This window comes from Biomphalaria glabrata, chromosome 1 (genome assembly GCF_947242115.1).
Source record: "Biomphalaria glabrata chromosome 1, xgBioGlab47.1, whole genome shotgun sequence".
Taxonomy (NCBI): domain Eukaryota; kingdom Metazoa; phylum Mollusca; class Gastropoda; family Planorbidae; genus Biomphalaria; species Biomphalaria glabrata.
The window spans coordinates 52372954-52386462 of NC_074711.1; the positions used below are offsets into that span (position 1 = coordinate 52372954).

Sequence of the window (13509 nt, forward strand, 5' to 3'; positions counted from 1 at the left end):
AGCCTCAGGTCCAAACCACATGGCCCAATAGCTTTTCCAACTAAAACTGTTATGGCTCAGAAAGGGTTGAATAATAATTCTATAGAGATCATCCATTTTAGAATAAAAAACAACAGAAAACAAAAACTAGATCTAAATCAGTAAGTACAAGTATAACCAGTCCAAAAAAAAATGCCTGAAAAAATACATCAGGAATGCTAATCAGGTGTTCTAGCTACTACTAAACAGGCTCAAGCTAATGGTGGACTCATTGTGAGCCTAACATGCTAGTGGCTAGATCTGTTGTGTGTTAATATGATAACATGCTTGTCTGAACTCAAAAGTCCAATTTTGGGCTAATGAGCTAGTCTCTAATAAATACCAATTTCTTTTTCCTTATTCAAACTTGTGACAAAAATAATAGGTAGGCCTACATCTTATAGCATGCCCCATAGCTCTTTATAGTATAGTCTTATTTAGAAATGAATTTAGCACAATTTCTATCATCATATATGATACCATAAAAAAATAAAATAATGATGTGGATTAGCCTTCTTTCTATCTAGATTAGATCATATTAGTCTAGATCTAGATATTAATATATAATGTAGATTAGATCTCGATCAACCTCTATAATTTTACATTTCTACGTTGATCTAATTTTTGTACCTTTAGAAATAACTTCCATTCACTGACTAATTAAATCACTACTTCTAGACTCTAGAAGATCTATTAATTAGCCTTCTAGGTAATCAATATATCTGGACAAGGCAAAACAAATTTTTAAAAAGCTTTTTTTTTTTTTTTGCAAAATATTGATCTATTTTTATTAGATCTAGAGTCTAGATCTATAGATCTAACTATTGTATCTCATAGTCATGATACTAATGATAGTCCTACATTACCATTTTTAAAAACCCATCATAAAATTTTATCATATGGACACAGCTACTCTAATGAATGTGACAGAATCCACTTCATTCTGACACTTCTAACTAGGCTAGTTAGAATTAAAAGGATAAAAACCCCGAGTGAATTTTCACTGTTGTGTCAAATAACAAATCCGTTTCTTTCTAACTGCTGAATAATTCCTCCCAGACCTTAATGTTTCCATCACAGAGCCTCGTTACGAAGCAAAAGAAACAACACAATCTTGTCATCTCTATCCACCAATTACCAACAGCTAGTTAATATAATTACCGAACCACGACTGTCGACAGTTATAAAATAAAAGGATGAGTTGGTTGGTGATAAATTCATTTTAATTTTTTAAAATTCAAGTGTAAAGATGAAATGTACGATCTTCTAAATCTAGATAAAGATCTTGAAGGTATATCTAGTCATCTAGATCTATTTAGATCTAAGTCTAAGAAATGGTCAGCAAGTGGTAGTCTCTTTGAAATTAAAATTGGCTACGATCTAACTCTAATACAATAGATCTAGTACTAGTAGTAGCTTAATCAAACGTTTCGATTTACTAAAGCTAGATCTAATATTCAAAATAAAATATTACTGTAACATGGGATAAAAGGGGGCGGGGGTCAAGTTTATTGCGATCAGGCCAAACCGCCAAGAAAACAATTTATAGTTGACTCGTATACAATCGGGCAACGAACATCACGGCAAACTACGTTTGCCAGAGACGTGTCAGTGTATCAAGGCAAACACAAAGATACAGTACATGACAAAGGTCTCTTGGATCGATAGAACATTTCAAGCAGATCAAAATGATCCATCAGTGGATTGAATGTCTGATCACAGCGTCCAGCCTGCATGACCGTTTGATCAGAACACCAGGGCCCATCATCGACCACCAGGTGATGACAGGGACTGCATGTATAATTGCTACCATCAAAACAGTCATACCCAAAGTGATAGTTCCCGCTCCATTTAGTGAATTTGAAGCAAGGTTAATAGAGAAATTAAACCAACGTTAATAGGGAAGTTGAAGCAAGGTTAATATTGAACTTCATAGTGACAAGAAATCAAAATAACACAAACTTAAAGATAGGATTAAATATCAGACCAAATTTATTGTTAAACTAAAACACGTATTTTATTTATTTATTTTAGGGTCTAAGACCATTGTAGGCCTAATTGTTAAACAAAATTAATATATAATAAAGAATATTCGTTTGTTTACCAAACAGCATGGGCTTAACAAGATGCTGAGCGGCCAAAACTACAGCTGTTCTGATGTCACAGATAAATATAGAACATACTGTAGACATTAATCAATAATAACAATAATAATAACAGAGACTTTGTGTTTATACAAGTAGACATAGAAGACTATCTTTTTTATTACGTCACATCCTTCTTTCTCACTAAACATTCACAACAAACAATGACGAAATATAAACATATTAGCACAACAGCTAAGAACTTTTTTTTTTTTAAATTTAGAAAGCTTATATCAACTCACGCTGTCTGGTAAAAAGTTTGTACACATTATTTCTCCCACACCCAATCCGGATCAAGCTGAAATTTTGCACAATTAGGCCTATTTCTTTTACCTGACAAAACAAGACTCAATAAAAATATCAATTAGTTAATTAAATATTGGCAATTCAGTATTTTGTTTGGTATCGAACAAGGGAAAGAAATTGTACTTGACTGATGTGGTGGCATAGCCTAAGTTGAATTGTAGGTCCTGCTTTAAAGTTTGATGTTAACAATAGATAACTATAAAACCTTCTATTTTCATAAGCGATTCGCTGGTACAGTGTGTTGGCTTGAGAAGGCTTGAGCCCTCGAGTTCAAATTCAGGTCTTTCAACGTTTTTTTAAATAAATGCATTTAAAAAGCATTCACGGTAACATTCACAAAGATACCCCCTTCTCCCCCCTCCCAACCTTGCCCTAATGGTCCAGACAAGTGATAGAAAATAACTTATTGAAAAAGCTAAAAACATGAAATGGCGCTAAACAAAAAACTATTGGTGAAAATATTTCTAATCGCACATATTTATTATTGTTAGTCTAGATTTATTACAAATTTAATTACACAACTAATTCAAACTAATTGATACAACTACGCTTAATATAAGCTTTTTAAAAAAATATTATTTTTTTTTTTTTTTCACAAAGTATCAATTCAGATTGCATTCGCACGCCGTTCTTTGATCAAAGGACATAACCTTGACTAGTATCGCTATTTATAATTTTGCTAAACTTATTCATGTCTACGTTCAAGAGTTTAAATAACGGCTTTCGTTTCAACATTATAATAAAGAATGGCCTTTGAAGGTCCTACCATGTAATCTGAAATGTATAATCGCTCGCGTGATATTTTAACTTTGCAATCTTTGGTGTGTAGGCTACTCTATTTGTGTACTACATGATGTGTAAACTGTGTGCTTTGCTCTTTGTAATCTGAGATACAATTGTGTAATGTGTTATACGTGATTCTATATACATGGAAGCGGGGACGTGGTGGCCCAGAGGTAAAGGATTTGACATCCGGTCTCAAGTTCAAATCTCGGTGGAGGCTGGGATTTCATTCGGGATTTTTAGGACGCCCCCGAGTTCATTCCTCTACTGGACATAACCACATAACATCCTCATTACATCACCTGTCCCTATAGACTATAGATCATAAGGCCTCAAAGGTACTTATGCTTCTTTACCTAAGTAAGCAGTTAATATCTTTGGTATAGCGTAAACATCGCGCTCATGATTATTGACAGAATTTTACTGGGCTTTTTGAGGTTTTTAAAGTGAGTTTCAATAACAAGTTGTCTTCTTTCTTTGTGTATTTATATAAATGCAAATCTTGGCAACATCTAGCCTTTTATTTTATTTTAATGGATAATTTGCACGTTAGAACTCCATTAAAAGAAGACAATGCTAATTCAATATGTCATTTAACTCGCAACAAAATTGATAAAGGAAGACAAATACTAAACACTCAAGACAACTATAAACGGTCAATGTTAATTTGTGAAGGAAAGCGCAACTTAATAGAACAAAATGTATTTCGTGCTTTTGGAACACGTAATCATCAATATATAGGTACCGGTATATAAAAATATTTTCTGATGCTAAGCAATCAATGTTATACAGTATATTAGAAAGTATGATCATAAAGTTAATCACGATAAAATACTTAGATAATAGGAGGCCCTAGGCGAAGTAAATTTGGTGTTCCCAAATCAAATAGAAAATAAAAAATAAACAGCGAAAAAAAAATAGAATTACGCAGTATATTTCAAACCTTGTGTACTCCAACAGAAACGATGGGCATAAGTTTCGCTATTTCGTCTCTGGAGTCCTGTGCGAGGTCCCTACCAATCAGAGGCTTGACGGCTGCCTAGTTTGCCTATGCCCAAGGCCAGTCTGCTTACAGTCTTGAAACCATTGCATAGTGTATACGTTATTATACAAATAGGCCTACTGATTGTTAAACAAATGTTTTGCGTTTGTTGGCCAGATTGTTATAAAAAAATGACTTAAATTCTGCCAAGTCACTGGTTTTCCTGGCTAGCTCAGGCAACCCATTCCATGCTCTAATAGCACTAGGGAAGAAGGAGTATTTGTACAAATTTGTCCTAGCATATGGGACGAGGGATGTGCCTTTATCTTTGTGTCTTTCAGAGTATTTTATTAAATTTTGTTTTTGTATTTGAAGATTATGGTTCAGTGTTTTATGTATAATTGCTACTTTACTTTTGAGTCTTCTGTCCTGAAGGCTTTCTAAATTTAGTGATTTTACTAAAGGTGTTACTCTAGTCAAATGTGAATATTCGTTTGTTATGAATCTCACTGCTCTATTTTGTGTCTGTTCCAGTTTCTTAATGTTTTCTTGAGTTGAGGGGTCCCAAACAGAGGATGCATATTCTATTATTGGCCTAGCCAAGGTTAAATAACATTTTAGTTTTATGTTCTTATTTGATTTATAGAAATTTCTTTTAATAAATCCTAATGCTTTGTTTGATTTTTTTGTAGTTTCATCAATATGTGGATTCCATGACAGTTTTTCATTTATTATAACACCTAGGTATTTTGCGTTTTTAGTCTGTGTTACTGGTTTGCCATGAATAAGATAAGTGGAATTAATTTGTTTTAGTTTTTTTGTTACTCTTAACAACTGACATTTTTCTGGGTGGAAAGACATGCTCCAATTTGATTCCCATTTCTGTAATTCATCTAATTCTCTTTGTAAAATATCTGTGTCTTGTGTTGTTTTTTATTGTTCTATATATTATGCAATCGTCTGCAAATAATCTGACTTTTGTTCCTGAAGTAATGCAATTTGGTAAATCATTTATGTAAATTAAAAATAATAGTGGACCTAAGACTGTTCCTTGAGGTACACATGAGTTTACTGTTATCGGTGTGATTTAGAGCCATTTATTATTACAGTTTGTTCTCTCCCTATCAGAAAATCTTTAATCCACTGATGCAATGGACCATTAATGCCGAAATATTATAATTTTTTAAACAAACTATGGTGGTGAACTTTGTCAAAAGCCTTGGAAAAATCTAGTAAGATAGTATCTATTTGTTCACTATTATCTAAACCTTTTGAAAAATCATCAATTAGTCCTATTAGTTGTGTTTCACATGATCTATATTTCCTAAAGCCATGTTGGTATGGTGTGAGGACATTATGTTTGTCTAAGTGGTTTATGATGTTGCTACATATTATGTGTTCTAGGATTTTACATGTGATGCTGGTAAGTGATACTGGTCTGTAGTTTCCTGGGTCAGATTTTTCTCCTTTTTTAAATAGGGGGGTGACATTAGCTTCTTTCCAGTCCTTTGGTACTCTGCCCTGGTTAATGAAGCCTGAAAGAGTATTTTGAACACTGGGGCTAGCTCATTGCTTAGTTCTTTGAGTAATCTAGCTGGAATACCATCAGGTCCAGACGCTTTATTTGGTTTGGTGTTGGCTAATAGTTTTTGAATTCCATTTTCTTGTACTATTATATCTTCTATGTTGTCTACTTGGTTCAAATTCAGTAATATGTCTTTGTCTCCTGGGACTGAGAATGCTGATGCAAAGTATTTGTTTAGGATGTTTGCTTTAGTTTCATTATCATTAGGCCTATGTATTATGTTATGTTCATCTTTTAATGGCGCTATGCCTGATGTCTCCATTTTCTTAGACTTAATGTATGACCATAGGTTTCTGTTGTTATCTTTAGATGTTACATTGTTTATGTATTCACTCTGCAGCTGTCTGCTTACTTTTTGGGTTAAGTGTTTAATTTTTATATACTTTTTGTAAACTCTTTCTGCATTAGTTTCTTTAAATTTTCTATATAGGTTTTCCTTCTGTTTACAAAGCTTCTTTAGTCTATTATTAAACCAACATTTATTTATTTTGTTTGATAAGTGCTCAGTTGGTATATGATTTTCTATAATGCTTTTAAGATGGTTTTTAATGAAATTCCAGAGGTCATCGACTGGTTGGTTAATGTCTTTTTCTAATAAGAATGTTTGTTGAAAGTTTAATGCAGCTTGGTGTAGTTGTGTTAGGTTACATTTATTCCAGAGTAAGATTTATCTTACATCTTATTAGAAATACGATTTTTATCAGAGCCTTATTTTGGGTAGAATGTCTTATGGAACTTAGTTGATTGCACTTGGAGGAAATAAAGAAAGCCTCTAAAAAATGTAAAATACGCTATATTGTATAATAATGTTTTAACTCTTTCTCTCCGTAATTATTTTCCACGTTCCGATGGAATTGTTCATTTAGCTCATTTGTGTTTCACTACCCTGTTATGATTAAACTTCAATAACTTTTGTGTATATAGATCAGGAAATGTTATAGTAGGTATATAATTATAGAAGAATGCATGCTTTTTTTATTTAACACAAATTAATGTTCATAAAACCAAATATTAATTTAATTTAAAGGGGTCAAATCAACGTTGGTATCGTCAGTTAACAGTGAGCTAGCTAAGAAAAAAAAAAAGGTTTTCAGCAATTTTCTTTTCACTATCTGACTTGTTCAATAGTAACGTAATGCAACAATAGTATCAAATCCTCCCCTCCTCCTTCTCGTGTCTGAGGGCGTATCTATTTTATTTATCGGATATAATTGCGGACTTCATTCCTTAATAGGACATGTGTGTGTCCACCGGTATCGATCTCTCTTCAGTGTGACTGATGCGACAAGCCGTGGTTCGATACGATGCTATCAGACATGATATCTAGCTCTCCATCTTTTGCTGCTTTCAACGAAAAGAGTTCCAACATTTTCTCACGGGACCGACAAAACTGATTAGATTTATGGCCCCTAGGAAAGGAAAAAAATCCTTATAGACTAAATGTGTAGTCGCTTTTTTTTTATTATTATTTTTTTTTTTTGCTCTTTCATATGAGCTATACAGTTGTAGTGTTTACATGCTATAATAATGAAGCAAAAACAAGAAATTAAAATAATAAAAAATAAAAAAAAACTATTTATCGATGTATAACTCATAAAGTTTTTAACTTAATTGTTGTGAGCGGATCTGATATGACTTCTGACTCTATGGCATGATTCAAAATCTCTATGTCACATCAAGAAGTGTAAACAGAATGTCACGGAGAGGATAAAATATTATAACAGAGCTTCTATCAACTCACTCTGTCTGGTACCGTCTTTTTGTACACGTTGTTTCTCCCACAACCAGTCTCGGATCAAGTGGAAATTTTTCACAATTATTTGTTGTACCTAACAAAACATGGATCAATAAAAAAATTAACCAATTATTTAATTTATTATCGGTAATTTTTTTTTTTGGTAGCCAAAAAAAGGGAAATCAATGCTACTTTTTGGCTGTAGATAAGGAATTATTTCCCTAGTTCCAATCATCACGCAGTGTTTCTCCAACTTCCCATTCTCGGATAAACTTAAAATTTCGAAATACTATTCATTGTCGATGACACCTTGAATCAATAAAAAAAAGTATCAATTAGTTAATTAGTTGTTATCAATTAATTATCTTATCTTATATAATACAGACGTTACTTCAAAAAAAGAAGATGATTACGTCCTACTCTAAAACTACTCTTTACCTTGACTTGCAAGTGACTTTATTTTGTACGAACTTGTATTAGTGTGCTATGGCGTCCTTTATAAGTTCTGACCTAGTCTCCTCCAGAGAGATTTAAGTTTCATTTGAACTGCTTATGATCTGAGTTTCATTGTTAAGTTGGCCGCATGGAAGGGAGGAGTGAAATGGCATGGCCCCTTTTTTGTGGTAGAAAACTTTGACTTTGTTTTTAATGTTATCAAAACTAGTCTCTTTCTTAGCAATGTCTTTTTGGTACACTTTTAGAAGGCAAGAATCTTAGCAAAGGACCACTATACTCAAGGCTAAACAGTATGCAGGTGGCATGACATATTGACATTTGACCAGCTGTAAGGAACATTAATGAGACAGTTGGATTTGGAAAGGAGAGGGGGGGGGGAGGGAGGAAGCTTCCTCTGCGCGATACCCACAATGCCTCTTTACTCTTTTTTCCGGGGGAGAGTGTGGAGCGGTCGATTGGAAATGCTTAAATCAGTACCGCCTACATCGTCTTTTGTCTGTAACGTTCACACCAGACTCCAAGATTCTCTTACATAGTGTAGACACTGCTTTGAGATCCGAGAGGAAGGTAACACTAAACAAGAGTAGGTATAGCATATATCAATAAGTAGAGTATATATTAGAAACTATTCACTGCCTATTTACATGTGCCTACATTTGTTCCACCCCCTCCACTAGTGCCTACATGAGACAAGGAGAAAGTGGAGCATCTTTTTTTTTTTTTACTATGGCACGATTAGGAATTTGTTTCGTAAATAGGGGAAGTTTTGACTTATAGTAAAAACAAGACTAGGAATTTAGGAAGAATAGCGAAATATAATCCGATGAAAACAGACTCATTTTGACGGCTTTACTTAGGGGCAGCTTTGTATGAAATTTAGCTTGACGACATTCGACGGTTGCTTTCGTTATCATTAAACTTCTTGTTCGACATTCGCTATCAGCGTCGACTACCTTCTAGTGTTGGCCTTTCGCCTGTGTCATTGGGTGTCGTTATTGAAGCGTTACCTCCGTTTGACTTACCTGCATAATACAATTTACACCTACCCCCTACCCGTTTTGATAAATGTAAAAAAATAACTTATCATTAATGAATATTTCTGAAAATCGAAAATTAATTTTCCTCAGTTTTATATTTTTCTTCAAGTAATTAAAACGAATATTTCTGCTTCAGAGTTTCAGTTCAAGAAATCAAAATATTTGATCAAAAGAACCCAAGCTGACGGAGACATGAATCTAAGTTAAAAACAAACAAACAGGTTTGTATAAGATCAAGGCTTAAGATCTCGTGTGTACGGTGAAAGGGATTTAAAATGTTTTTAATTAATTTCACTTACGATGAAGCTGGCGTTGATGTAATCAGAGTTGGAGACATTTGCATTAGATGACAAGATGACTCGAGAGTGGTCGTCTGCACAGATACAAAAACAAAAAAATAATTGGTTAGAACGGATGTGGAGCTCATGTATTGTAATAATCATCTTTATTGTCCATGAGGAAATGTGTCTTACAATTTGTGCATTACACCCAACAGAACATAGTAACTATGACAAAATATGTACATTCACACCTGACTCACTCATAATTTACATACGAAAAAAATTAATATCAATTGTTTCTATTTAATGATTTGATTGCCAGGGGTACAAATGAGTGTTTGTGTCTATTAGTCTTTGCTTTCGGTGTCTTGTATCTCTTTTGTGATGGTATTGTCGAATATGAAATGTTTTTAACATGTATTGAACTAAGGAAAGTTTAAACAACGCTCAAAATTTCAACATTTAACAAACAAAAAAATATAATTATATAGCGCAACTTTCCTGCACTGGTTTCATCTCTTTTGAGGACCTGTTGAGGACTCAGACACAAAGATAAAGGCATATTCCTCGTTTCATATGCTAGGACAAATTTGTACAAATGCTTCTTCTTTCCTAGTGCTATTAGAGAATGGAATGGGTTGTCTGAGCTAGCCAGGAAAACCAGTGACTTGGCAGAATTTAAGTCATTGGTTAATATGCATGACCTTTTTGAAGTAACGTCTGTATTATATAAGATAAGAAGCAGCAAATGCAACTTAGCTCGAGGCAGTCTTAGCCACTCAGACACATATCTCAGTTATTTCTTATGATTCCTCCATCTTGTTGGAAATAAATACAGTCATAATGTATACGTTCAGTCTATTCCTCAAATAATAGCGTGGAATTACTTAATTTTGTAATTAAAAAAATTCAAACTGGACTCAACCACAAATAAAGAAGCACTAAACACTCTTTCTGAAAACGAGGCCTGAATAAACCTTAATGTGGGGCCCGAGTGAATACGATCTCAAGTGGCGACGATTAGGCCAACTAGGGTAGCAAAATAATACTCCCATAGGGGTGCCTAAGAAAGTGAGAGAGCATTTTCATGGAATAGGTCGGTTTTGCAAAGATAGCCCTGACAACCATGTCAACAATCCACATGTCTCTCTTTAAGGGGCAATTTCTAGAGACTTTGGCTCAATTCTACTGACAGTTTCAAATGGTTCCTGTGTGTGCATTATGCTGGTTACTTAGTGTACAGTTCATCCTTGTTGAGCGACTATTTTATTTCATGTTCTTAACTATGTTTCATTTTTTGTTTTTGTACAAAGTTTCCTCTGATCTGAAAGAACTTAATGATTCTGAAGATGTTTCTATTTCTTGTTTTAGTAGTCAACAATTCAACGAAGAAATTATGTGACCAGTCCAATGACAGTCACATTTACTGTTGTCACACGACGTCATATTTACAATTGTTTCATAACAAGGAAATTCTTCAAATGAAGAGTTAAAATTTGATGGAACATAAGAAATTCAGCTGGTCTCTCAACAACTACAATGCCTAACATGCTAAAGTCATCTCTCTCTCTCTCTCTTTTTATCATTCAACGTTATGTCAACACAAACTGCTAATGAAAATGTAATGACATGACTGACCCAAACTAAATGATATAATTACACTTAATATAAGCTTTGTTGTTTTTTTTAAAGTATTTTTTTTTTACAACTATTTGTCATGTTACATGAATGTGTATACAATCCACTTTGTTGCTATTTAGCTAAAATTAAAACACATTCCTATGGTTGTAGCTTGTTTACGAAACTTTTATGCATGTATCAATTGTACTTGAGTCACGTTATTGTAAACATATTTACTACACCATTGGGCACTATGTAACTATGTAGCTATCACATCGAGAGACTGTCAATGGATCAGTTCTTACATTCTGTGGCCACCTGAGAACAACATTTGGTGGCTCTTTTTTTTTTTTTTTTTTGTCTTAATTTTTTTTTGCTTCCTTTTTTTTTTTTTTACTTTGAGACGACATTTGAGTGTAATAAAGTAGATAGAAGAGCCCAGATTGATTCCTCCTCACGGCAAGGACAGGATTTGTTCAATTTACTTGAAAACCCGGACTATCTGGGGCCAAGTCTGTGTGTGTGTGATTCAATGCTGGGTCAGGTTCATTAGTGTGATCTGGCAGGTACCAGCAGAATATCAAGATCAATATCGCTCTTAAGGTATCAGTTCACCCTCACACTAATACCAGGCCTGAACAAGCTGGAGGAAGGGGAAAATATCCTCTTCTGGCAAAAGACTGGGAAAGGGGGGGGGGAGACAGTGGCTAATGAGTTGGATGGAATGAAGGAAGCAGGAAAAGATGTGCTGGAGAAAGAATCATTAGGGAGGTTTTAAAAAGAGAAAAGCTAAGTCCATCTAGTTTAGTCAGAATAACTAAGTTTATAGGTTACCCAAATAAATTTAGGCATTCTTCAATGCAGTTAGTATTCAAATAAATTGAGATCTTTAGATTATATTCATCAGTATATGGATAAGTCGAAGCTAGAACTCAATTGAACTCAAGGTTGTGGTTCTACTTTTGATGACACAATGGTGATTCTAAATTAGAGATAAAGTTTCTAGGAAAACTGTGCCAATGTTAATTGATAAAAAAAAAAAGGAATAATATTTATATTCATGCTTTGTATTGAATTTAGAATAGGCTACAACTCAATGTACATTTCTCTTTTTTGCCACTCTTTCTTCTCTCACACTTAAAATCCCTCTCTGATGTATAGGTTTGGTAGGTCTAGGAACTAGGGTTATATTCTATGTGTGAACAGTGAAAGACTCAGGAAAAGTTGTGCAACCAAAAAGCACAATAACTTCACTAAGATCTACTTTTGCAGATTTTCATTCATTCTTATACATTACAGACGTTACTTTAAAAAAAAAGAATTACATACTACGCATTTCATGAGTCCATCTAGTCATGCATGTTAATCAATGACTTAAACTCGTTGGTTTTCCAGGCTGATTCAGGCAACCCATTCCATTCTCTAATGGCACCAGGGAAGAAGGAACACTTGTACGAATTTCAATATGAAGGAAGAATTAAAATTTCACTCTAAGACAGCGGCGCAAATAAAAAACTTATTTAAAACAAATAAGCAACACTTGGATTTAAGTGTGCATTTTAAAATTATAGCCCAATTCATTCAAATATATATATACACTTTCAAATTCGGCTTTTAAAAAAAATGTATATGGCAACATTGGGGTTCAATGTTACGTTGACATTATTTGAATGATATCTTGTAAATAAATCTCCAATAACGTTTAAAAAAATGCAACAAAAACATTTGAGAATACAAGATATTTTCTGAAACAAAAGAGCGAACACTTGCTAACTCATATGTAAATTAGCAAAAGAAAAAAAAAGACCAAATATCTTTTGCTTTCACTTCTTGTATTTTTATACATAGAAAACAAGATATGGTCATTTTTTTTGTATATAGAAAGCAAGATTGTTGTCATTTTGTTTGTACATAGAAAACAAGATTGTGGTCATTTTTTTGTACATAGAAAACAAGATTGTAGACATTTTTTTGTACATAGAAAACAAGATTGTGAACTTTTTTTTTTACATAGAAAACATAATGGTGCACACCTTCATGTTGACAGGAAATAAAGTTGAGCTCATCTTAGGTCACGGAGGAGTCCCCCCCCCCCATCATAATAAAATTGAACCTTTGTCCATAGTTCAATAGAAAGCTTCCTTCCGTGTCTTGGCCCACTCGCTGTGACTGCTGGTTTGAGGTTTAGTCATTTTAAATGATCAGCTTTTTTATTTCAAAAACAATTTTACAGCTATCGGAAACGATGTTCCATATCACTTGATACTCTCTACTGTTTGTAAACTATATATAGGCCTGTGTGGAACAATATAGTACAATAGGGAAACATAAGAATGATGGAGTAATACGCGTTTGTGTATAGATACATTACAACGGAAGCCAAAAAGAGAACTTCAATCATCAAAAAGAGAACTTCAATCATCAAAAAGAGAACTTCAATCATCAAAAAGAGAACTTCAATCATCAAAAAGAGAACTTCAATCATCAAAACGAGAACTTCAATTGGCCACCAGAAGACTCTTGTTTGCGTAGCCACGTGAAATGCTGAACTCCTCGTCAATC

At 33.7% G+C, this 13509-nt stretch overlaps 1 protein-coding gene across 1 annotated transcript in view; it reads right to left on the reverse strand.

The window, feature by feature from the left end:
- LOC106079945 (receptor-type tyrosine-protein phosphatase N2-like) overlaps positions 1 to 13509 on the reverse strand; it is a 293472-nt gene that overhangs the window by 8481 nt on the left and 271482 nt on the right. The window contains exon 15 of the mRNA XM_056043460.1: positions 9346 to 9419. Within this exon, the coding sequence (XP_055899435.1) occupies positions 9346 to 9419 (74 nt within the window). The remainder of the gene's footprint in view (positions 1 to 9345; positions 9420 to 13509) is intronic.